We start from the raw sequence: 26234 nt of genomic DNA, 5'->3' as shown, positions 1-26234 counted from the left end.
GACCAAGCAATTTTTTTTAACCTCCTTGATTGCGACGACCCGCCGGCGGCCGGCGGACGAAACGCTGGGCCGACTGCGGCCGGGGAGCCGTGCAGTAGCGCAGCCGTGGCGCAGCCAATTGCCAGCTCATCCCCTCCTGACGTCACACGAAAACGCCACAGAAAATGGGCGAGCGTAAAGAGAGGAGGACAGCATTTTCGAATTAGTTTTTCTACTAAATAAAATCGCGTAAACGCGCCTAGAGTGGTCGAAACATGGCCTGGGGACTCCGGACTACAATTTGCGCTAGTAATCCCGCAATGTTTACATATCACTTCAGTGTCCCTTTAAAGGGACCCCTCAGCACCGCCGATAAACACTTTCACTCTTTCTTTCCTGCCTCGCAGCACTGAGAACTGCGGCATTGCGTAATCTGATCGTCACCCTAGATAGGCGCTTTGTAGTTTCTGCTTTGCTATCGTGACGATTTTCATTAATGTGGCTATCAAACGCGTTTATAGCTGAATCTGAAAGGAAACCGGCGAATGGCCGCGATATAGCTTGAGTGACGTCACTCAAGCGCACAATCAATGACCAGACCGGGAAAGAGAGGAAAAAAAAATTTTCGAGCAAGTTTTTGTTACCTGGTGGGCTTAGGCGAACAGTTTCGTTTGAGGTACTTTGTGACCCCTGATATAAGCACTGGATATGCTTGTTGACTATGTTCTGAAAGCATTTCAGATTTTGAACTAGAGTTTTGCGGAGCAGTTTGGCAGTTGAGCACATTCCTTTCTGAAATGTGCATTACTTTGCCTGACATTAATGCCACGCCCAGTGGTCGTGGTCGGGGAATAGTTAATTTTATCCCTTTTTTGAGTAGGTAGTTCTGGATTGTTTCAAATAACGAAATTGGCGACTGTCGCAAAGATGCGCTAATAATCGCTTTTTTTGATTGAGTAACAAAGGGCACAGTTGATAGGCGAAGAAAGCTGTACATAAAAATATATGTGTGTACTGATAAGGGTGGGTTCTCTCTCATAATGAATACAAAAAACTTATCATAACCACTGTTGTGGAGGAATAAAACATTCAGCCTGTCTGCCATACACCAAATTTGTGGCGAGATTGCCAGGCTGGAGGATTTCTCTTCCAGATCTTCTTAAAGTGGTGTAGGCCATATTTGAACAAAAAAAAAAAAAAGAGCATCCTTCATTGCTAAGAAATGAGCAAGCCTCACAATTGCTGTGCATTCGTCTGTGTATTCTTGCCTTTGCCAATTAGCCTCCAGGGGGAGGGGGTGTTTCGTTACTGAGGTACGAGACGAGGTTTTCCTCTGAAGCCTGAAGTTGGGCATACCTGTTCTGAAATGCCGTTTTCATCATGTTGCTTTCTGAACAGGGAAATCGGGCTGGTTTATGGAAGCTTTTCTTTTTCTTTTCTCTTCCAGGGAGGTGCTGCGGAAGGTGAAGCCATCCCTAGTTCCGGTCCCAGCTGAGCTCTCTCAGGTCGGCATCTCCTCATGTATTCTGTTTGTTGCTTTGGCCGAAAAAGGTGGTGTGATGTTGGCTGAAATGTGTTCTGTTGTGTTTAGCTTCCCTTTCTTTTTTTTTTTGTGTGTGTGTGTGTGTGTGTTTCTGCACTACTCATAAGAAAAAGGGGTTCGGCAGCTGAGTGTGCCTGCATGCTGTGGCTTGGCTTTGGCTTTGGCTTGGCTTTGAACAGGCTTTGGCTTGACTACAAGAGCCAGCGGCTTCTTGGAAGACCAGTCACAGTTAGCACAGAATTTGTGGTTGGGCACGTAGGTGGTTCATTATTGTACGAGCCAATTCTTTTGGTTTGGCTCTTGTAATGCCTGCGCTATGCCCGTGGCTCTTTTACCATGCGTGGCATGCCGTATGCGTAATAAGGTAACAGAAGCACGTAGTGGCATCCTTGTTGCTTTCTAACACCAGAAATAGGCACAGTACAGTGTAGCTGTAGCCGTGTTGGCCAGTAACTGGGAAAGTCCATCAGTAGCTGTGTACTGTGTGGCGCATGTCCTCACGGGAAGGCCTGGCTTAACATACTATTGATCGTAAGGTGCAGGGCTGCACCTCAGTAACAGCACTCTCTGGGTCTAAGAGTGGCCACCTCGAAAGGTAGTGCTGTGCCAGTTTCTGCCGGGGCACTGCATACTGTCCTGTGCGGCCAGCATGTACACACTGGTCCCGTGCGAAGGGATAGTTGCAGGCAACTATTTCCACCTTTTTTGACTGACCCCTTCATTGCCAAGGACGTTGATGCTTCTCTCTCTCTCTCTCTCTCTCTCTTTGTGTGTGTGTGTGGATGCAGTTGAAAGTGTTAACAGTATGTAGCAAGGTGCCTATGTGGGCTGAAAAAAGCATCGAAAGACTACGAAAAAAAGAAAAAAGAGCCATCAAGTAATAGTGCAAGTATTGGCACACACAACTGCCGCTTGTTTGAACAGTTGCGAATATATCGAGGAACAGTGGCGGGGCCTCTTTCGTCAAGGGCCACCCAACTCCTGAAGAATGGCATAAGCAAAAAAATGTCAAAATGTCCCCAGTGCTTTGTGTGAGGGAGCGCCTCTTGTTTGGCATGAGTGAGCATTTTGTTCCATCAAAAGCAGTGGGGGCTGGCTGCATGCGCACACCCTCAAGTATGCAGCCTAGTGCGTATAATCATGTGATTTCAATAATGAGTTAACGTTCGAGGGATTTGAGCTCGAGCATGTCGAAGTAACGCAAACTTGGAACGGGCGCAAGAAGGAGGAAGTGGACAGACCACACAGCGCTGACTCGTTACTGAAATTTTTATTAAAACTGAAACTTAAAAAATACATGCTAACAACCTCGTACCCATGTGACTGCACATCATGCAAATGCCACAAACCTTCGTGGTTTTTTTTTTTTTTTTTTTTCCCCTCCTGACTTGTGCCAAGTACCAACTACATGTGCGGGTGGATGTGCTTGTTTTTATATAAAAAAGAGTTCAAAAAATACACACATACACACTCGCTCTCGTGTAAATGGAGTGAAGTCAGTACGCTGACACTTCTTCGTATACAGAGCTCCTCAACACACACCAGTTGCCCCACCCCTGCTCTGTTGAAGCTGCAGCACCTACCACACAGCACCTTGGGCACAAAAATGGAACTTTGCTAAGCATTCACTGAACAACAGAACTGAATTAAATAAGGCTTGCTGTTCAAATTGGGTAACACTAAATTAGGTAATGTTTACTTACATTTCCACGGTTTCCCTTTTATGACATGGCAGCATCTGCAAGTGCACGAATACTAAACTTTCTGCGGACATGTGATGGGCTAGTCAAGCTGACGCATGCCCTCCCCTGTTTGTCCCCAGCACAGGGGGACCTACCACACAACGGCTTTCGATACATAGGGGCCTGTGAGGAGTTTCGCAACTGGTGTGTTTTGAGTAACCCTGCTTTGCATGGTGTGTACACCTCCTCAATAATTTGAGGGTATTTGAGCGTTTCTCCTTCCCCCTCGTCTCTCCCCCTGCTCTAGGATTCGCTGGTTCCGGACGCGTGCCTGCCCAGCACGCCTCCGAAGAAGGAGGCGCTCTCCTTCAGCCCCCTGGCGCTGCCGTCCAAGGGGGGCAGGCGCACCTTGGCCCCCTCCCCCTCCAAGTCCAAGCGCCCCTCTGGGGTGGGCTCCCCCGCGCTGACAACGCCAACCACCCGCAAGCGCCGGTCTCTCTACGACTTCCGCGCTGAGGTGGGGTGTCTTCCACTGAGTGATGTCATATGCGTTGCGGCAGCAGCTTTCTCAACTGCTAAAATGCCCGAGACGGGGAGTTTCGTACTGTTGTGTAGTAAAGGGGAATCTGTCGCTGCAATTTGGTGCCGTCGGGGGTGCCGCAGTTATCAGCGTTCTTCACCTTGGTTTGCCACGTGGCTTTTTTGCTCTTGAAGCTAAAATCAACAAAAAAAGTTCATATTTGTTTTCTTGTTTAAAAAAAACTGACAAATAAATGTTTTTGGAGCTCTTTTTTTTTTTTTTTAATTTTGATAAAGCAACTTTGAATAATCCTTTTCCGATCATTTTGCTTTTCCTGCCACAGCCGACTTTTGAGCTTGTGGTGAGGTATGCCAGTAATGAGGAAACTACTCGCCACAGTGTAAGTTTACCATAGCGAACTAGGCACGTTCCTAGAGCACGGCTTGCCTAGATAGCAATGCCAAGTTTGCCTAGAGTATATATTCGTGTGAAACTTTATGGTCTGAGGTTCCTAAGGATACCTGCAAAGTGGTGACTGCTTGCAAGCTCACTGATGAAAGTGTAGTGTGTTGGAGACGAATTGGCTGATGGAAAGTTAACGTACAGGAGGTCGGGCTCACTACAGTGGGGGGGGGGAATGAGCTTGAGCTTTGTGGTCCGGGACACCTACGCCGGTGCAGTTGCCGATAATAGTGCCGGCACTAAAAGATACGTGCGGTAGTGACAAGTTGGAGGTGGAGATACCACATACGAAATAGCAGAAAGGCCATGCCTGTATATTCAGTTTAAAACACTGCTACGCATTCTGAAGTATTCAGCTGCCAAGTGCAGATGTCAGAATATAAAAGGTGGATTGAAGAGATGTTGTTCTCTTTTAAGGATGTAAGACGGTGCACTGACATCGTGAACTATGCGTGCATCTTGGAGCTTGGATTAAAAAGGCTGTGGGGAAACTGGAGAAACTGCATTCGGTAGTGAGAATTAGCTAGACGCCCCAAGCCCGCATGCTGTGGCAGGAAGGAGGCAGTGTTGTGGGGTGCTTTTGCAATGCGCAGCTCGTGGTTGCACTTCTCGGTTGAAGGGAAGGAGAGGCTGAATAAAACATGGTGTCCGTGCTGGTGCCTTGCAGGAGTTTGTGGAGGTGGTGTCGCCCATCAAGAAGCAGCAGGTGCTCACGGAGCACCAGAGGGAGGTGCGCAAGGAGCGCAGGTGAGTGGGAGGGCACGCTGCCCGTGCGGGTGAAGAGGTGGGGGCCCCCCCAGTGGTGTGGGAGCGTCAGCTGGTGTGTGTGCTGCCCTGCCCGCCCGACAGGTCGCTTCCAGCGTTGTACAGCAACCTGTCCCAGAGCAACCTGGACAGCCACGACCAGGACTCGGAGGATACGCCCCAGTCCGAGGAAATGGACGCCAAGGAGGTTGGCCTCTTGTACCCTTTTCTTGTCAGTGGGCGGGTGGAAGGGGGTATTGTTTTCATCTCGCTTTTCCTCCCACGTAATGTGGCTGCATTTGAGGGGGGGGGGGGGGGGGGGGGGGGGGGGGGGGGGCATCTTAGTTGCCTCCCGGCCAGCCACCTCGGCAGCTCCCACACGTCTTCCCTGCACGCTCTCCCTCTGTCTTGCAGCCGACGCGGACTGTTCCCGGGGAAACCAAGCCGAACGGCCTGCCTGCCCCGGCAGCGCAGCAGTCCAGCGCCGGCACGTTGCCCAGTGCTGTGATCATTGTGGACTCGGACTCGGGCGAGGAGAATGAGCCGCTCTCCTCCTTCTCCTCTGCGGCCTTGCTGGCATCCCGCGAGGCGTGCCGCACGCCTCCGCTGCAGGAGCTGCAGCCGCAGAACACGGCAGGGGCCGACGCCATGGGCACCACCGTGGTGCCAGAGACGCAGCAGGACGACACCGCCCCCCTCTTGGAGACACCCAAGGTCTGTTCCATGGGTGGTGCCCCAGGATGCGTCCTAGTGCTAGCAGATACAACGTGGCCGGTGCGCCAGAGCTTGCTGGTGTGAATTTTGCTGGCCATCCCAAGGTCGTTTGCTGCTGTGTGGAAATGAGGGTGTTCGGCAGTATTGGATAACAGGTTGTTCTTGGCACAACCGAGGGCGCAGCTTCTTGCAACGTAACACTGCTGTCTGTCTACTAGCAATCAACCACTTCATTCGGTCCGCAGGCCTGTCTTATCGTGAGTCTATTTGGCAGGTTTGCCCTGCCATGCAGCAATACCATCCTTGCGTGTTGCTAATAATCCTCATGCTCAGTACTGCCCATAGTGCTGGGGCTGAGTTTGGACGGGAAGGCAGTTGCTGTTAACTGGAATTACATAGGAGATTCATTACAGGGTGTAAGGAGGGTGTGTGTGGGTGTGCGTGTGCGCGTGCGCGCGTTTATGTGTCGTGGGCAAGGATGCATACATCTGTCACATGTGTTAACTGTGCCTACAGAGTCCCTCAGAAATATGCAGCCCTCTTCTGTGCTGCATGCTTTGTCTTACCACTTTGCTGTGGTGTGACAGTCCGTGATGAGTATCCAGGGTGTCCGTGTAATCCTGGCACACGTGTCCACTGGGCTTACAAGTCCCCTAAAAAGCGTACAGCCCTCTTGGGTGCGGCGTGCTTTATCCCTCGCCGCTTTTCTGCGGTGCCAGGGAATTCGTTACAGCCAGTGACGAGTCTCCGGGGTGTCGGTGTAACGTGTTTGCATGCATGTCCGCTGTGCTTACGGTATCGCTTGGAAGCTTGCAGCCCTCCTGGGTGCTGGGTGCTTTATCCTGTGCTCTGCTGCCTCTGCCCCAGGGTGTCTCGGCTGTGCCCTGCACCCAGCAGCCTGCGGCCTCTGGCAGTCCCCGAGTGCACCGGCCCAAGGCCAAGCTTTCCTTCGCACGCTCCTCCGCCGTAGTAGTGGCAGAGGTGCCAGAGGAAGGCGTCGACGTGGTACCCAGCTCACAGTCGACCACCGACTCTTCTGAGGAGGCCCAACCAGCAGCCAAGCCGAGCCAGCCCCTCGTAGACCCGCACCCGGACAGCCACGCCAGGGTGTGGCGCCTGGACAAGGACAGCGGCCGGCTTGTGGCCAGCCAGGACTCGCCGTCGCCGCAACGCAAGAGCAATCGCCGGAGGCGCAAGTCTTCACTGGCACGCGCCCAGGAGGAGACCAAGTCACTGTTGGAGAGGGGACGTCGTTCGAGGACCCTGCTACCGCACAACCCCGATGGCTACTGGCAGGACGTTCTCGAGGATGGCATTGCTCCACTCGCCGACGATGAGCCGGAAGGGTCTTCAGTGGACAAGGCGCAACTGCGGAAAGACGCGCCCGTGGTCGAGAGCAGCGCGACGGAGGAGCAGACGATGCAGGTTGACACGGTGGACGATGAGACCGAGCCTGCAACTCAGCTGCCTTCCACTGAAGCCGTTGTCGGCGAAGAAGTGGGGCCCACGGTCCTCAGTGAGACAGACGTGGAAGAGGTTGTCACCACAGCACCTTCGGACGACGGGGCCGGTGAAGTGTGTTCCTTGCAGTTAAGTGAGGGCGGATATTCGTTGGTTTTGAGTAGTGACGTTCCAGAGCCCGCCGCGGAGGACGTGGTCGTACTCGGGGAATCGCCCGAGTTTGGAGAGCCACTGTCCGAGGACACCGAAGTGGCCACCCAGCTAGCTGCCGACACTGAAGGGCAGCCCACCAGTTCGGAAGAAGAGTTGCCCATTGAGGGACACGTGTGCACAGTGCCCGAAACTGAGGACAACACTGGTGTAGCACTGGAGATGCCCCAGGGGGAAACCGAGACTCAGTCGGAGATTTGCCCCTCAACTGGCATGGTGAAGGGTGCGCGCAAGCGGAAGCTGCCCTCGCAGGCAACGTCCCCCATTGCAAGCCGGCTCCGCGCCAAACAGGTAGGAACGACTTCTCCGCCGGACTCCTGGCTCCCCCATGCTGTCGCTTGTGCACGAGCCTGGCTGCAACAGTGTCGGAAGGCATGCTACTAACCAAGCTTTTTTTTTTTCCCCCTTCGCTACTAACAATACTGACGGGCTGACCAGTGCATGGCATGATCAGACCGTCCTTTGCCAGCACCTACACACCTTAATTAAACAGACGGAACAGATGGTCACTTTGAATTTTCTGCGGCGAGGCTGCACAAAAAAAAAGCACTTTGTGCCGAAGATTGCAAACAAAGGATTCTGTTGACTTCACTTAACACGGCATTCCTTTGGGAAGGATTTAAACAAGAGGAGAAGGCTGCTGTTTATACTGGACTAACGAACTGTGGTGGGCCCTTGACGAAATTGGAGCAGAAGATTTTGTCTTCCACTGAGCTTGACTTTCTAATGGCATGCCTTCGACGAGTGCCCACACCGTCCTGTTAAGGACAAACATTGTGGATCTCCTAAATGGCAAGGGGAAGCGTTGTATGCATTCAGGCGTAGCTTGCTTTGCATTGTAAGCCTTTGTTGTCGTACTAGGTCTGCATGATTCCTTGCTTGTCGTACCATAGTGCAGCGTGTTATGCTTTACGGCTTTTACTCTGAGAGAGAACTGCCTTTTCCATCTTGCCAAAGTTCAGCTCAGCTCAGCTCAAAGCTGCGAGTTAAACATTCACTGTGCCTACTTTTCTGCAGCATATTTTACTACGAAGATACAAGAATTTCAGGCAGGCACTGACCTTTGCGAGAATTCCTGGTTAAAACTAGCAGAATGTAGATCATTCTTTGGGAAATACAAAAGGGAAAAACTGAAGTTAAAAATTCAGCTCAGGTTAACATTTGCCCAGATGGCTGGCGCAAAGAAATATGTGGCAAGTTCTCCTTGCCACATATTGGTATGCGTTTTACCAAGAGTACCCGTACGTGGCGCTATGCTGTGCATGAAGACTTGGAGACTACAAGCAGTGATTGTGTCAAAAAGTGTGCATGATCTGGAATGGCAAAATGTCTACTACTAAGGCAGCAGACTGGTCTTAGAGACATTTTTTTTATTATTAACTAACCAATTTGAATGCAACCGCACATCATTAGGGAGTTTTTTGTGCTGATTTCAAATCTGAAATTAGGTTTTTCGCAAGTTGATTATTTTTTGAGATAACTAGTCATTCATTACCATTATTCTGGGTCGCAATTACAAAATAACTACGCCATACAGAATGGCGATTACCGCGTGGCTAGGCAGAAAAATGGCTAACCAATACAATGTTGGAAGAACATTTGTGACTTAGCTAATTTTGGTCGTTTTACAACACACTGAACTTCACTCCTCCGGCGCTCTGCCAGAAATAGCTCTTAGGTGGTGTCAGTTGAACACAATAATTATTTTCCAAAGCCTTGACTTGAAAATAGGTTTCCCAACGTTGTATTCTCCACTCGTTCAGGTATCAGAAGCAAAAAAGAATCAGTCGTGCCTGCTCTGGGTGCCAGGATATCCGTCGGCAAAACGCTAGCTTCACATTGCAAGAAAAGTGCCATTTTGCCATCGAATTCTGCGCAAACTAAGCTGTAGAGTACCCTTGAAAATGCTATTTACAATAAAACACGCTGTGACTTTTGATGAGAAAATTTGCAGACCGATAGAAAAGTGGGTGGGGATGCCAAAAATTTCATTTTTCAGAAAACAATTTTTGGACAGTTTTTCGGCCCCAAAGTGCACTCACTGGGCACTCGCACGTCATACAACTAAAGACGGGGAAACAGTGAATGCGCAAATAAAATTTTGTTCACATCTAGTGCACTTAGAAAATTCTCTCGACATTTTACAATTTTGCAACTCTGTGCCTTTGGTTGTACTGTCTTCATCGACAGTGTTTCTTCCCAAAGGCGTTGGTGCTGCACGCGGCAGCTCTGTTTCTCTCATGCAAACTTTATTACAGCAAATTCCATTTTTATTTCCCTTTTTTTTTTATTGCAAGCAGTCTGCTTTTCATGAAAGGGTGAAAGGCCTGAAGAGCTGTAAGGTGCACTGTGTGGCTGAAATTCGTTGATTCAGGCTATAAACGGACGCTAGAAGCTGAATTGAGTGCTTTAAAAATAACGGGAAAGGAAACATGCCTGTTGCAACCACATGCTAACCATGCTTTTTACCAGCTCTGTTACTCTCATGCAAACTTTATTACAGCAAATTCCATTTTTATTTCCTTTTTTTTTTTTTTATTGCAAGCATTACTGCGCAGTCTGCTTTTCATGAAAGGGTGAAAGGCCTGAAGAGCTGTAAGGTGCACTGTGTGGCTGAAATTCGTTGATTCAGGCTATAAACGGACGCTAGAAGCTGAATTGAGTGCTTTAAAAATAACGGGAAAGGAAACATGCCTGTTGCAACCACATGCTAACCATGCTTTTGTGGCAACCCTTACCATCGTGCCACTTTTATACGCAAGATGGTCAAGCTTCTCTGCAAGGCACATAATAGATGTGGCACACACAACGAAAAAACGGCGCTGCTTTGTGGCACATCGTATTCAAAAAACAATGTTACTGGATTTCTTCTTTAAGTCATCGTAGCTCACTACATCTGTAGTTGCTTGGTGCAATTATCAGGTGTGGTGTCTTTTGGACGTGCTGTCAGACGCGTCAGGTAGTCTGTGTAGTCTGTGGATGACCTCAATGTAGTCTGTGGATGAGCTCAAGCTTTGCTTTCAAAGAAACAGCCCACTTTTCACAGCGATGCAAGGCCAGGCAAACAGCCAAGTTGAGCGTAAGTTGCCAGCACCACAGTGTTTTGCACTAACCTCGAAATTTTTCTTGGATAGGATTGAAGGTGCATATTCACTAGAAGGTAGAAAGGGCCGAGATGGTTTCTCTAGCGATGGCAGCACCTACGTGCAGTTTAACCCTGTGTTGCTCAGGAACAAAAACGCAAACATTTTTTTTCTTGTAAAAGATGCTACAGCGCGACATAAAACACGAACACAGAAATGTGAAAGACGACGTCCCGTCGTCTTTCTGTGTCCGTCTTTTATTTCGCACTGTAGCATCTTTTACAATGAACTACCAACTCTCCCAACAGTACACTTTGTTAGGATTTTTTTTTTCTCCCGGTCTTTGTGGGGTTTTGGAAATTTAACGCCGTATTTTGACTGACGGTACCCAGACCTTCAACAAGTGAAAAAGACAGGGCGGCAGGTAGTTTTGCCCGCTTAAAAAAATAATAATAAAATAAAAACTGTTTACGCGTGTCGGCTCGCATCGAGCCTCTGGCTAGATGGGCTCGGGAAAGTGAGCGGAATTGGGCAATTTTGCTGTTATTACAAATGGTACCGATGCCAACCTTACACTTATGGATTCCACTTCAACCATAAATCAAGGTAGTAGCATTCTTGTTCGACTGATATATGGACCAGAAAGTGCCCAGTGTTGCCCTGGTGTAACACCTCATTGTGTCCATCCTAATGAACCTAATTTTTTCTGACTTCGTATCGTAATGAACGTAATTTTTTCTGACTTCGTATTTGTGACGTCTGGAGTACTTTTAGACCGTAAACATGTTTGCATGATCTTAAGCAAAAAATAAAGTTTTGGGCGTCAAAGGGTTAATGATGTGGGTGAAAGTTCGGGATATCAGCACAAGGTAGACCTCCACTTGACACACCTCGTAGCTCAGGCATGCTTGCTTTGTCGTGTACGACCTGAGTTTTAACCTTTCTGAACAGCAGTGGCCATTTGCTGTCCTCAGGTGGCACTTGTGCCTTGAAGACACTACGTTTGGCTTTTGTCTCTCAGAGAAGCTACTTCAGCTTGCAAAAACATCCTTGATTAGGGGGGATATTGAAGGCTTGCAGCGTGCCGTGCGTCACAAGCACTGTGATAAGCTTGCTTTTGCGCACAATCGCCAGGATACCAGCTCCTCCCCTCAGAATTTGAATTACCATCACAAGGTCACCCCAAGAATAACTAGTCAAACTCATCAAGATTTTTATGTGAGTAAGGGTCCTTTAGGTATAAAAAAAAGTTTCACTTTCCTTTCAAATCCAAAAATGTTTCATGTCAAAATGAAAGGGAAACTTGTCTGTGTTGCTTTATTTCGTCTAGATATAAAAAAAAAAGAGACAAGTTCCCTTTCATTTTGACATGAAACATTTTTGGGTTTGAAAGGAAAGTGAAACTTTTTTTTTTATACGTAAAGTTTACCAAACAATAGTGTCTCAGCACAAAATAGACCTTCTTGATCAGACTCGCATAAAAATCTTGGTGAGTTTGACTAGTTAATCTTGAGGTGACCTTGTGATGGTAAATAATTAGTCTTGTAACTCAAAGTATTTATTTTTTTAGCTGATTTAAGTTTTGTTATTAGGATAGTTAACTACATAAATGCTCCTAATCTGGTCCACAAATAGCAAAAATAGTTTTACTTGCTATGTCCCCCCTTAAAGTTGCCGTCTTCTATTCTTGAACACACATCCCAAGCTAATGGGATGTGTGTCTGTCGTACCCTTGACTTCAAGTCGGGCGCAAGTGGGTGGCTGAGGGTGGGGACCATCGTGGTCGCGCGCAGGCTCGCCAGCAGGAGCACGGGTCGCCGCCGCCCTCGGGTGCCGGTGGTGCCAGTAATGGCAGCAGCCGGCCTCCGCGGTGGGCGGTGTCCTCGGTGGGCTCCCCGGCAGCGCTCTCGCGGAGCCGCATCATGGTGGACGCTGCCAGGCGCAACAGCGCGGGGGGCTCGTCCCCTTCGAGCCGCCACTCGCCCAGCCACAACGGTGGCCCCCCGCGCCCGTCGCCCAGGCCCCCCGCCGGCATCCTCAAGCGGCCCCCGGCCGACGGCAATTCCCCGCAGCCCAAGGTCGGCCCTCGTTCACCTCTTAACCCGCGTGTGTGCATCCCCGTATCTGGGGCAGCCTGTGTCAAGGAGGACAACTGCTGCGTACGAGGGGGGGGTGCTGCATTTGCCGGGAATGTGCGTGGCGTGACGCCTATGATTCAAAACACAATAACTGCAGCACAAAGGAGGAGGAACGGGAGACTACGGGACGAGCAGCTCGCCACCTCAGAGTGGATTGGCCCCCAATATTTTTATAGCTCTCCACCCTTGAGGGTGTTTTCCCCCTCCCCTTGTTGCTTTGACTGGAACCGTTCCACGTTCACCGGGACTTCAGCATTGCATCCAGTCTGGTGGGGTCAAAGAATCTGCAAAAGACACGTTGCCTTGCTAGTTGGGCCATATGGGGGTGTGTTTTGTGGGGAAGTTGGTATACCGATTCAGTAAAAGCAAAACGGCACCAGCTTTCTTGCTGGGCACAGAAAGGAAGGGGCTGGCAGGCCTAGTGTGCCAAGTTTCAACTGAAGTTTTATTCCAGGCTTGAACAGCTGCAAGAGCCTTCATATGTTTATGAACCTGTGTGTCCGGGATAGGAGGATTGTGTTCCATCACCGATGAGGGCAGTGCCTCAGCTGCACACTCCACCGTCACCTGCTTTAGTGTAAAGGCAGGTGCATAATTCACAAGCGCTTCATGACCTGTGATCGTTGTGGGCCCACAAGAGCTGTGTGCAGCCTTCGCTCTTGCTGGTGACAGGCGTGTAGCCAGTCTTCTTTGAAGTGGGGAAAGTCAAGACTGAAATAACATTGGTTGGCTGGATGACCTTTTTAATTTTGGGGCAACAGCGTGAGCAGGAAATCAGTGGGACTGGTATAGTGGAATTTAGATGATGTAATCACAGTTGGTAAGAATTCAGTCATTCTAAGAAAGAAATGAGATTTTAAGCTCTTTGGACACATTTGCACATGGCAGTGGATGGTATGAATCGGAAAGCTGTTAGGCAAGTTTCTGGCAGCTGCTTACAGTATAGTTCTTAGGGCACTCAAGACCAAAATTCAATCGAGCAATGACTGACTAGGTCTTCTTTCTGTGGCAGAGGGGGTGAACATTGTGTAAAGGTACGTCCTCACTTGCAGCAATAAGCGTACGCCTCAAAATGCTATTTTGCAGCAACATTCCTATGCTGCACAAGGATGGGTCTCGGACCCATTTTTGGCGGCCCGCCTTTTTTTGCCAAACTCAGCGAGCCAATCAGTATGCCGAGGGTCATGTGAGCGGCGAGGTAACCCGGGCACTTGCCAAGGATTGATTGATTGTAGGGTTTAATGCACCGACGCAACGTAGGTGCGCTGTAGGGAGGGCTCCGGATTAATTTTGACCAGGAGCAGTTCAGTATGAGACAGTTGTGGTCACAGCAACAGCAGACGAGTAGGAGGAGCAAAGAGCAACTGAAGAGAGAGAGAGAGAGTCCTCCCATGCTCCCCCATTGGAGAGGGCGAGGACCTCCCAGCAGTGTGGCCTTCCATTTCTGAGCGCACACTTGTTGCTGCAAGTGAGGACGTACCTTAACTGCGCCATTTCTGTTGCTGCCCAGCAAAGGAGGGCCCTTCTCAGGGCTCCCATGTCCGCGCTCACGGGGCCGGGCTGTGTGTGCTGTTCTTGTTTCCTCGTTCAGTGTTGTGCCCCCCTCGTGTGTTGTTGGCCCGTCCCCTGAGCTGGGCCTCTTGTCTCGTGCAGCAGTCCGGCCGGCACGTGTCGTTTGCCGATCCCCCCGTCCAGGGCGAGTGCGAGGTGCAGACGTACAAGAAGAGCTTCTCCCGAGCTCTGTATGAGGTCAGCTACGCTCCCCTGTTTATGGAACGTCCTGCTGCCGAGCATGTCGCAATGCCTCTGATCTGTACTGCAGCCATGCTGTTGTAGCAGCTTCAAAATTTACGCTATCGTGGAGTTATTTAGTGCAGTGGCATTTAATTTTATCCCTGCCCCTTTCTCGGTTCTACGTTTGGAGCTTGAATGCCGTAGGCGGTACAGTGGAACCTCATTGATACGTCCTTGGTTCATACGATTTACCGGTTACATTGCTCTCAAATGTGAACACTAAAAATGCCCCGTAGTGCGTTTTCTTCCGAATAGTACGTTTTTCCCTCACAACTTTTTTTTTTGTTTTGTTTTTCTTGTATTGACGAGGTTATACTGTACGTACCACTAGGAACACACATAAAGCGGAAACATAGATGTGCACCTGGCTAAAGTGTCACTCAGCCAGCAGGAATGATACTTGCTTTCAATAAAGGAAAGGCACTTGGAAAAGCTTGCATTTGGAGAACACACATTTGGCAGTCTGGTCTCATGGGCAAGTGGTCCAAATGTTCTTGCAAAACAACAAGTGCTTAGATTACCGTATATAATTTGGAAGCGATATTTTCAGAAATTTATGCCTAGTTAATTTTGATAAACAGGAAAGTAAAGATTAACTTAGCGAATCTCGTACACCAGAACTCTCTTGTCAGTTTCTCTGCTGTGACCATTCTCTGCACCGCTACACCGCTAATTTGTTTCGAAGCTTCTGGCTTTGCAGTTGGACTCAAGTTTCTGCTTTCTATTGTGTAATGCAGCCCCTTCGATTTTGTTTTAGTGTCCGCATTGTCGCAGTTAGCTGTGGACCAGATATGAGAGCGGAAGCGACGGCTGCTGTTCAGTCCGTGTTGGTGTGCTTGGACCAAGCTTTGCTTTCTTGTGCGTAGTGGCGATGGTTGTGCTGTCTACTGTGCTCCTGCAAAGCTTATACTTGTGTGCTTGTGTATTTTGTGTTTGTGCATGTGTGTGCTTGTGTGTGTACAGTGCATTCCACTTATGATATCGAAAAATACGAAGAAAAAAAGGTCTCCATAACTGATAATCACTATGTGTGGACTGCCATTAAATCATGAATGCCTAACATATCTGTGCAGTTTCTGTCTAAAATTGTCCGCTTGTGCTGAAAAATAGAAATTCCAGGACGTGTGCTTTGAGTAATGAAGCACTAATTTATCACGTTTAACAAGCGCTTCAGGCATCTGGTGCGTTTAAGCGGTTGCTTGTGTGGAAGTATTGCTACTTGCACGTGTACTGCGTCAAGCCTCTGAGCGCGTGCGCACTGGTGGAAACTTTCGCATGCATAAAATTGACGTGTAATTTAAATTTAGACCTCGCACTTTGCAGGGTCGTAGGCGAGCCAATGTCAATTTCTTCGTCGCCTTCGCTTCTGCCGTCGTCAAGGCACAACGTGACACTCCGTTGGGGCAACTCATTCTCAGGGATCACCCCGTCGGTTCGGGCAAATCGTTCCTTTCGTCAACACAAACTGGCGTACGCAAACTTGCCACCCGTCTTGACTCCGTTCAAAGGAACTTGAGCCTGCGATGATCATGTTCAGCATGAAAAACACTCTCTGGAAGGCTAAATTCTGATTGTTGTATCCAATATGTGGTCGTCAACATATCTGTATACAGTAGGGGTGTGCGAATAGTGAAATTTGATCTCGAATCGAATTCGAATCGAATAGTGTCGAATAGTGGACAAAAATATCGAATATCGAATACCGAAGCTTTTATTTGGAAGAACCAAGTAGGTTGGTCACTAACAAACACATGCTCATGTCCTTGAGCTTTAAATAGTAAATACACTAAAAGGAATTAAAGAAATCACAAACTGTCATGTTAAAAGTATTAAAAATTCTCCAAATCTCCAAGTACTGAACGTGGTGTTTGCTCTTCAAGTGATTCAAGAGCGGGGTTGTCGTGCTTGCCGCCGTCTTGAGCGTGGAGCCGCATTTCTTGCAGATGGCAGAGGACAGACTTGCCTTCTCAAAAAACTTCAAAATTACGCTTCTTTTTTCACCGTGGCTATTCATGCTGAATGGCACGGCACGCGGACGTTACACAGGAGGAGAATCACGGTCCTGCCACGACCATGGCGACGACGGCAACGACCGTCAGATTGGCTATGGATAGGCGTCGAGAAATGTCTAGGATGGGTGATGATAGTGTATTACAGCAAGGCCAAAATCACAGAAATTTAACAAGACCATAATTATACGCTATTTTGCGGCTGCACAGTCGTGTGATAAAATTAATTAACAAAAGAAAAATGATATTTTACGGCCGACTATCAGGGGGGAAGAGTCAGTGTCATCGCCATCACAAAATGGCGTCGTCGTAGTAATTTGTTTTGTCCCGCGTGGGGCGCGTCATATTTGTTTCCAGTGACGTGAAAACGGCAACGCACCTCATTATTACAAAAACCCGTATGTGAGGAACGTTTTCTGCACGCTAAAGACTGCTGCGTCGCTCCTTCTTTCCGTGTATGCCAGTGACGCAAAAAAATCGAGGAACTATTCAATTACATGTCGGCAATGAAGTCTCTGCGGGCGAAAAGGAGGGATATGTCCAAACCTCAAAGACAACTTTCCTGGCCGAAAACGGGTCGCTGGCAATTGTTTGACCAAAACCTTTCGACGTTAGGGTCAGTAAGGGCCACACTAATCTAGCCGCAACTTTGGCAGCGTTCGGAATATTCGTCACGTCGAATTATTCGAAAGTCCGAATGCTGGGTATTCGAAAGCCGAATCGAATTATTCGGGCAAGAAATATTTGATTCGAATTCGAAAATCGAATATTCGCACACCCCTAGTATACAGTTAAACCTCGACGTAACGAAGTCGGTGAAATTCGTAATTTACTTAATTACATTGAAATTTCGCGACATTGAAATTGGCGGTTAAAATGAGGTGCTAACCGTGTGAAGCGGTTCCTGCAAACGAAAATGTGGTGCGTGTACACAACTGGCACACTGACATCGCCACGGGTACCACCCGGACGATGCGGCAGCCATGAAGTGAAGCAGGTAACTCAAGCTACGTACGATTGCCAGAATGGAACTCTGCGCTTCAGAAAAAAGGGCAACGCGTCGTCGGAGCTTAATCGCCTACGCGGTCATTGGCATAAACCGCATAGAGCGTTTTCTGCACGTAAAAACGCGCCGTGCAAGCCACAGGCGCACTGACGTAGCCGCGGAAAATACCTGCGCAATGCGGGTAGCTCCAGCGACCGCTTCTAACCGCTCGCTAGAATGCAATAAGAGGTGAAAACGAAGCTGTTCATGCGGGAAAGAAGCTGATAATGTGGGCAAAAACTTGCTGGAACGATGATACCCAACGAGCGCGAGCGAACACGAACGAAGGACAAAGCAGTGGCATGCGGCGGCGGCGCATTTTGTAGGCAAGGAGCCTGTAGGCACTACGCTCGCTTACGGACTCGGCGGCTCGTGGCATTGGGCGGCCCGTGTCACCATTCGCAGTTATTGAGACCGCGTTTTGGCACTTGCGTCTCCCAAATATACTTCTACAACCAAAATTTCGTGCCTAGTTGTCCATGAAACTTCATTACATTGAAATTTCGGCAAATGGGACTTCGTTACACAGAAGTGAAAAATACATGGTGTGCAATAACTTGAACTTCGAAAAAAATTACGTGGTTCGTTACATTGCAGTTCGTTACGTCGAGGCTTGACTGTACATGGTTTTCCTTGCTATAACGTCAACGCATAAATTGATGCCCTTCAAGCCCACTTATCGCAATAACCGATGTTGTGGTGGTGTTACAAGCACACAGCCCTGTACGTGTTGCTTGTCGTGCCTGCTGCAGCAAGCTTGTGGGAAGGGAAGCACAGACTATTGCGTCTTGTGTCTTGCTGCGTCTTGCTGTGTCTTGTCTTGCTGTGTGGACTTGTTTCAGAAATGGCGCTCAGTTTGTGTGTCAAGTTGCGGAGTCACCAGCAGAGGGTAGCATTGAGGTCCATGAACTTGTAGCTGGGCGGCTTCTTTATTACTCTGGTGCGTGGACAAAATTTGGTTGTAGGTAGCTACCATGAGTATGTAAACAAAATAAGGGAAAACCGAGGATTCAGTGGCAGGGTGTGAACTAAGGAAATTGGGGGGGGGGGGGGGCCAAGAATGGACTTGGCAAACTTGCGAGAGAAGGTGCTGAAAATTTAGGGGTGAAGCATTTGTTCTACAGTGTACACAAGTCGCCTGATGATGGTGATGACGACCAAAGTGAGGCAAACGTTGCGGGTTACAATTGAAGCATCCGTTCAAAGTAGAATTTGGTAAAATCCAGCAGCTCGCATTGAAACCAGTGTTCATGCCATTTGTCTGCAATTTCTCGGGGACAAATGCCAATTGGCTGCTGAAGTGGTAATTTTTTAATAGCTTCATTATGTTGAGGTTTTAACTCTACTGTAATTGTATAGATAATTATGGGTAAGCAATGGTGGAAATGTCAAGTAGGATGTCTGGTGGAAGAGAGGACCCACTTTGGTGCATGCAGATGTCATTCTCTGCATTGCAAACTGAGGGATATCATCAGGACTGCCGCACCGAGCCTGCTATTCTCCTGTTACAGACATGTAGAGGCAGATGCAGACTGTAATTCTCTGATGAGTGCCATTGTAATGCTTCTGGCAGTAATCACAACTGAGGGAACAAAAGCAGGGTCAAAACATGAGGGTTTGGGAGATGATAGGCATTAAGGCGTCCTACCAATGTGCGCTGTGCGTTAGGGAAGCACTTGGAACTGCTTTGATCGTGCGGGCTTCTGTAAGAGGGCAGTAAGGAGTGAGAAAGAGGAGGAAAGCAGGCCGAACATTTTTTTTGTCTTCCTGTGTGGCCTACTTCTGCTGTATCTTTTTCGGCGGCAGATGTTGCGCTACTGAGTACCGGGCTGCAGCACTTGGGTGAATATTTCGGTGTGCGTTGAGCCTCCCCAGCGCGGCACACATCGTAGCCCGGACCTCCATTGTACAATCCGGCTACTGATGCGTGCAGGAACCCGAGGCGATGGATGAGGGGGAGCTGGTGGACAGCCAGCTGGCCGTGTTCCCTGCGCTGGAGGGCTGCACTGAATCCGTGAACGCCGTCCTGCCCTTCCTGGCCAGCTCCCTCTGGTGAGTGGCTGCTCCCGCAGAGAGTGTCCGGAGTGGGGCGTTCACGTTCCACATCCCATGGGGGCCTGTGATGCATTGCAACATCTATGGACCTGTTCGAACATGAGCCACGTGATTTTTTTTATGCTGTGTCTAAACGAGTGCGTCCTGGCTGGGCTCGCGGTGTAGAAGTTTCAATCCGGTTAACTATCATATGAATCAGGTTCAAATTGTGCAGGCCCCAGTACTTCTTGTTTTAAATTGGCTGGTTTTGTCCCGTTCAGGTCAGTCTCAACTGCCCTGCAGCTAGCTTACATCAGTCTCAACTGCCCTGCAAGGCAGTTGCAATAAGCATGTGTGCGTGTGCGCTTTTGGCATATCACACGACTTAAAACTTAATGCTGGGTCATCTTGTCCTGAGGTGCCCGCAAACATTCATCATCTGCTACATGTATCCTCTGCGAGCAGTGCGAGGACGGGTTAATAGAGTAAATCACATACGCGGCTAAACACTTCTTGGAAACACTGCCATATGACACAAGGAGCCTGCAAAAACTAGCACAAACTTTTTTTTTTTTTCCCCAAGTTGTGGCTGTTTTTCCCATTTTTTGTTGCTTTGCCTGTTAGCGTTTCACCGAGGATGTTTTTTATCTGTTTTAGATAGGTTTTGGCTCTCTGAAATGTGGTGTGCGCATGCAGAGGGAAAGCCAAGGTGGCCAACAGGGCAGCTGGTGTTCTTGCTCAGCTCCTTTTTCCTCGATTGAAAGTTCGAAGGGGTGGAAATTTGGTTTCATCGAACAGGCAGATTTGTTAACAGGCAGATGCAAAGATGGCACTTAGTGTTCCTGATTTGTGTGAAAAAAGGTGACGAGGAGCAGGTCTAGCTCCATTACACCCTAACGCGGTGATGTCGTAAAAATGTGGCAGGAAGCGCAGCAACCTTCGCAGCCTACTTGTGAGCTTTCTGCCATTTGTGGAACCGCGATAAGCGTCCTTGGGCATATATGGCATAAGCGCTGCCTGTATGGGCGTGCAGCCTGTTTCGAAAGCAGCAGCGGGTCGCTCTGGCCCGCTCCCCATTGGCGCCGCAGGTTTTGCGGCACATTTACGGCCGAGATGTAACATTTGTACGGGTTGGAAATCTATGTTTATGTGGAGCAGTCACTCTGTTCGCAAATGTGGGGTATTTACGAGAGTGGAAACGTCTCGGACACGATCCCAGCGTGTCAGATTTGTTCTGTATAAGCACCAGGCCAGCTTGCGGAGCCAGCATATGCCTGGAGCTAATTGTAATTCCACTTCCCTGAAATTTACTAACAGTGTCTCCGTAAGCAGTGTTTCCTCAAATGGTCATGCTACGGGTGTACATTAGGATGTAAATCAGTTTTGTGCGCTTGCATAATCTAGCGGAGCACTCGTTACGGACAGCATGCCAGTTATGCTTGCCAATATCACATCTCGGATATTGTTCACTGCCCTGGACAAACCAGTGTGGCATAAATTTCACGAACATTTTACGAATGAACTGCGGTGGGTAATACAAAATTATACTTGGGATAGCACACGACATAACACTTAATGCTGGGTCATCTTGTCCTGAGGTGCCCGCAAACATTCATCATCTGCTACAGTCGAATCCCGCTACAACGAAATTGACGGGACGTGCGAAAAATTTCGTTGAAGCGAAAATTCGTTGAGGCGAAATCTGCCCCAACACACCACGGAAAGGCCAGAAAAATAGCCCCGTGCGTTTCCGCAACATTGGCAGCATAATACAATGTTTAGAAAAAGGAGTGACGCGCAATAACTCATGTTTATTCGGATAACAAACATACCAATGGTTATCTGTTTTTTCACCACCCAAAGAACGCGTTACGGAGGGGGGTGAAGATATGCAGGCGCAAAACATATCGCTGTGCAACAAGGCGTGTCCACCGAGCTGATTACTTGCAGATAGCTGCTAGGCCGTGGGAAGCCCCCCTCTCGCTTGTGGCAGGAGCAGTGCCGTTATCTTATCCTCTGACAGGGCACGGCAGCTACTGACCTTGGCAGGCAAGACGCGCGCGCTTGCATTTAACAGGACCGCGCGCTCGCGACTAAGACAGGATGACTAGGCTTCAAGACCAAACGCGCAAACATGATTTTCGCTCTTGGCTATGAAGAATGGTAGAAGGAAAACGGCAAGAACAGCTGAAAACGGCAAGGACAGCTGCTCACAACGCATACATGACGGCACCGCGCTAGCAGCGGAGCACATTCATGCAATTTCAACTGGATACGGATTGGTTGTAGCTCTGGGGCTCCGCCTTGGCGAAGCGGGCCTGCGCCTCGTGTAAAGACGGCCAGCCACATCGTTATCACCATCAAGCAATGGCGTGCGCCTATGAGTTATTTTTTGTTTTGTTTTGGGTGGCGGTGTGGTCGCAACGCGCATTTTCGGTGAAACTAAGCGTCCTGAATGTATAAAAAGTTACAGATAGCTGGCGCTATGCTTATTTTATTGTAAAATAATTGTTCAAACCCAGCCCAAATCATCGAAAATTTCGTTGAAGCGAAAGCAAGCCTGACAAATGGTTCGTTGTGGCGAGGACTTTGTTGCATTGACTTCTATGGCTAGCTGACGGGGAATTGGAAATATTTCATTGAAGCGGAAATTTCGTTGAAGCGGCGTTCGTTGTAGCGGGGTTCGACTGTACATGTATCCTCCACGAGCAGTGCAAGGACGGGTTAATAGAATAAGTCACATTTGCGGCTAAACGCTTCTTGACTGACTGACTGTAGGGTTTAACGCGCCGACGCAACGCAGGCGATGAGGCGCGCCGTAGTGGAGGGCTCCGATTAATTTTGACCACCTGGAGATCTTTAACGTGTGCCGAAATCTCGTACACACGGGCGTTTTTGCTTTTCGCCTCCATCAGAAAAGCGGCCGCCGCGGCCGGGAATCGAACCCGCGACCTCGTGCTCAGCAGCGCAACGCCTTAGCCACTGAGCTACCGCGGTGGGTAAAAAACGCTTCTTGGAAACACTGCCATATGACACAAGGAGCCTGCAGAAACTAGCACAAACGAAAGTCGGAGAGCCTCGTCAGATACTACACTCTTCCAAGGACACCTTTTATTGTTCATGAACTGCCTACCCTGCATTTCAAAAAATGCTTTTGCCCAGTGATCAGCTATTTGTTGAAGTCGAAAAACAAAAGGGAAGTCAGCTTGTATGTGTGATTACTGCAACGTTCATTTGTTGATTGCATTCTGTATTCGGATACAACGATAGTTAAGCGGCCCCCTCCCCCCATGTCCTGTGAAGTAGCAGTGCATTTCTCATCTAGGTGGGTCTGGTGAGTCCTACCCGGCTTAAGTTTAGACGAACGTCTGTAGCATTTTCTAAGCTGCACTGGGTTTTCTTCATTTCCATACGAGCTATTCTGCTTATTCTTAACTTGCCGACCATTTATTATTTCGTGGTTTCATTATCTTTCCTCGGTTCTTGCTGTAAAACATGAGCCTGCACATATACAGGGATGTAGAGCCTTGCACTGTTCTTAACATTTTTGCACGGCTTACATTCCGAAAAAGGCACAAGTGCTTGTCAGGTATTGGGTAACCACATCTCCGAAACATATTTTTCTGCGACATACATATTCGAAATGAAGCTGCTATCGTTGTACGCGCTGCAAGACAAAACCAATCTCTCACTATGCCGGTATCAAGTCTGAACGATGCAAGGATGGAATTCACTTGTGCCTGACGTATTCTGAGGTGACAGTGACGATGTGCTGCTGCCATCGCTGACGCCTGTGAGAAGGATCAGGAACAGCGCTGAAGCACGCCCTCGGACAACTTTTGTTAGCATTCGAGCACTCTGCCAAGCCACAGCTGTTGTTTGAAGTGCCCTAAATGTACTATTTTCTTACAGACGTGACCACGACAAGCTGTTCAGGGTGCGGAAAGGCAAAAAGGAGTGAAAGAGAACCAAACCACTGCATGAGCCATTATTGGCCACGCAGCGCTCACGCCGCGAAGGCCGCAGAGAAGCGACGCAGGCGGCACAGTCATCGCGAAGCGCGAGGCGTGTAGCATCATTGCAAGAGCTTGTTGGCTTTCATGGGCGATGTCAGTGGGACACTTTTCAAGAACTGTTTTTTGTTTTGGGGACTTGCAACAGTGTTGTGGGAAGTGAGGAAATTTGGTTGGTCGGTTGAATTGGCTGACTAGTCGGTGTTTGGGAGTTTCGGGGCCCCTTGGTAACGCTGAGCATGTGGTGAGGCTTTGAAGTTGCATCCGTCGTCACAAGTACCTGTCGGTACAACGGTGCCCCTATTGGAGGTTCCCAACCGGGCGATGTAGAGCCCCTCCCTTCCCCCTTGCAGGCAGAGCACCCTGGGTCGGAGGCTGCGCCAGCAGGGCCTGTGCACGGTGGGCCAGCTGGCCTCCCTGACGGCCGCACAGGTGCTGCAGTTGCCCCTGCGCACGCCCAAGGTGGCCTCTCTCCGAGCGGCCCTGCAGCAGTACGCAGACAGCCGGGGGGAGGCAGAGGAGAGCCCCCTGCCACCGGCCACCACCCCAACCACACAGGTACTGTCTAGCAAGGGGCAGGGAACGATGGAGGATCCTGGGTGTTTATAAGTGGGGGGTGTTCACAGCACGTATTCAGCTTTGTTGCCGTGCGCCAGTGGCAAACTATTTCCTGCTGGGGCCCCTCTTTGTCCTGTTCGTATGGGAACTGTCACGTCAGTTGGTACGCATGATATGATACCAAAGTTCTTCAATATCTGCCAGTTGCGAAACTCCGCTATGGAATCTTGGCCGTGCGAGCACCCCTGCTGATGGGCAAGTGAGTGTATTGGCACCACACCTCAGGGACAAGAACTGAACTTTGCCAATCAAGCTTGCTTTTCAAGCGAGGAAACATTGTGTGAGGTTGTGTTTACTTGCGTTTCCATGGTTTTTCTTTGCGGCTTAGGCAGCAGTGTAGTAAGAAGAGCTTTGGTACAACTTTAACTTTCTGTCAACAGATGGCAGGGTTATCCACTTTCCCCATGCTTGTTCCTAAGGCAAGGGGCCGACCACAGGCTGGATTTTGATACATGGGGCCTATGGGGAGTTTTGCAACTGTTGCATATTGGTACAATGCAGCCCACTTATGACAAACTTGATCGGTGCCCTGAATTCACTCATTGTACCCAAGATTTGGGATGCGTGTCATATGCATTGCGGCACCCAAAAACACGGGTGCTATTGAGGAATCTTCGGAAGTAAAATTGTTTGTGACAGCCCATGATCAGCTGATTCTTCTTCGTTAAAGCGAGGTGATGAATGCATTGGTTTTTATCGGGACCTTCAGGGGGAATTGCGAGTTGTTCGTTATATTCGTTACTGCATTATAGTTCATCTCATTACAAGGGTTAGCTGCTCTTCTGTAAATGGTTTCAATTAACACTTTCCTCTCTCTATCTCTTTCTCTCTGTGTGTGTCTGTGTGCATGTGTGTGCGGTTACTTTTATGTTGCTGCCTACTCAAGCTAAGGCCCAACGCCAGCATTTGCACGCTACAACTCCCTGGGTGCATGGGTCCATTTTTCGAGCTTCCTTCAAGGGCACGCTACAACTTGGGCAGTGTTGGGGACCAGTGGTGTTTGGTCAAGTGGCAGTACCATTGGGGTATGCACGCCCACTGATTTTTTTAAGTGCAGAGCACTTTAGGGGCTCGCCTTGTCGTTGTAGCTCGCTCGCTGGACTCAAGTAGAGCCACACGGCATTCCGTCGTAGCGGCTGTCGTCGCGGCGTAACCCAGAGGCTTTGAAAGCCAAGCAGTTTATATAGTCATAAGCGTTGGAAACTCGTGATCCGCTGGCACTCGTTATATATCTCCCTGTTGTTTAGCGCAAAGGAAACTGTAGGTATATTTGAGGCAAGATATAAGTAATTAACTGGCAGCACCCGCGTTCATAGTTAGAAATGCTTGTTGGATTGGTTTTTACGATAGTAAGCAAAAAAAAAAAAGTGGCGGTGCAACGCTGGCACGTGTGGGAGGAAAAGCAAGCACGAAAAGAATAGAACTCCCGGTGGCACAGTTTCAGGCAGGGGGCACGGGAGCACTGCGAAGGCGGGGAAATTTGAATTGCATTGGGTGGTAGCAGTGAGTGGATAACAGCGCTGCAGCCCATTATGGCGAGTCACTGCTCTGCACTTCCGACAGCTTTCACATTGAGTGGAACGGCTTTAATGTTTTTGAAATGTGAGCAGTGCAAAGGAGACAAGTGAAGTGTACGATTTCTCTTTCCAACAGTTTGCAAAGTGCATCCAACTGCATACCGATGCCAACACCTGTTGTCAACAGCTGAAATAAATTTCCCCTGCAAAAATTGTGATCTGTGAGGGGGGTTTATCTTTACAACAGCAGCACAATCTCCTGTGTGCTGTTTTTGGTGTGACAGAAATACCTCTGAGAACAAAATGTGCACGAAATGAGTAGAATCAGTGTGCTAACTTGGTGCGTGTGTTCTGGACTGGCACAATGAATGGCACTTGGTGTCCCTTTGCACAGCTCTCTCGGCGTTCTTGTAACCTCTGCCCTACCAATTTCCCCCTGAGAAAGGGCTCGCTTTGACCTTCAAACTGAGGAGGCTGGGGAGAAGGCATAGTTTGATCTTGTGGAGAGGGTAATTGCGGAAACCCGCTTGCCAGCACAAACACGGCTGGCCCCCTCGTTCGGCAGCCAGGTCCCTGTTCACGGTCACGTCACAGGTCACGCAGAAGCCCTGGTGTCCACTGGGGCGGCAGGGAGAGCTACCGGACGTCACTCGATAGATGTCGGGGCG

General features: G+C 49.1%; 1 protein-coding gene across 2 annotated transcripts in view; it reads left to right on the top strand.

Moving 5' to 3' along the window:
- Nucleotides 1-26234, top strand: part of LOC144168959 (uncharacterized) — a 143684-nt gene that overhangs the window by 109348 nt on the left and 8102 nt on the right. Inside the window, exons 22-31 of one of the 2 annotated variants that reach the window (XM_077697959.1) lie at nucleotides 1427-1484; nucleotides 3512-3721; nucleotides 4854-4933; nucleotides 5036-5138; nucleotides 5345-5644; nucleotides 6512-7606; nucleotides 12192-12476; nucleotides 14190-14285; nucleotides 19318-19436; nucleotides 23785-23989. In XM_077697959.1, coding sequence (XP_077554085.1) covers nucleotides 1427-1484; nucleotides 3512-3721; nucleotides 4854-4933; nucleotides 5036-5138; nucleotides 5345-5644; nucleotides 6512-7606; nucleotides 12192-12476; nucleotides 14190-14285; nucleotides 19318-19436; nucleotides 23785-23989 — 2551 coding nt within the window. The remainder of the gene's footprint in view (nucleotides 1-1426; nucleotides 1485-3511; nucleotides 3722-4853; nucleotides 4934-5035; nucleotides 5139-5344; nucleotides 5645-6511; nucleotides 7607-12191; nucleotides 12477-14189; nucleotides 14286-19317; nucleotides 19437-23784; nucleotides 23990-26234) is intronic. The other variant, XM_077697960.1, reaches the window with a different exon arrangement.

Source organism: Haemaphysalis longicornis, unplaced genomic scaffold (assembly GCF_048455015.1).
Source record: "Haemaphysalis longicornis isolate Haplotype H1 unplaced genomic scaffold, Haemaphysalis longicornis Haplotype H1 scaffold_2, whole genome shotgun sequence".
Taxonomy (NCBI): domain Eukaryota; kingdom Metazoa; phylum Arthropoda; class Arachnida; order Ixodida; family Ixodidae; genus Haemaphysalis; species Haemaphysalis longicornis.
The sequence above is the reverse complement of the archived record's forward strand: the minus strand, read 5'-3'. Positions and strand labels throughout refer to the sequence as shown.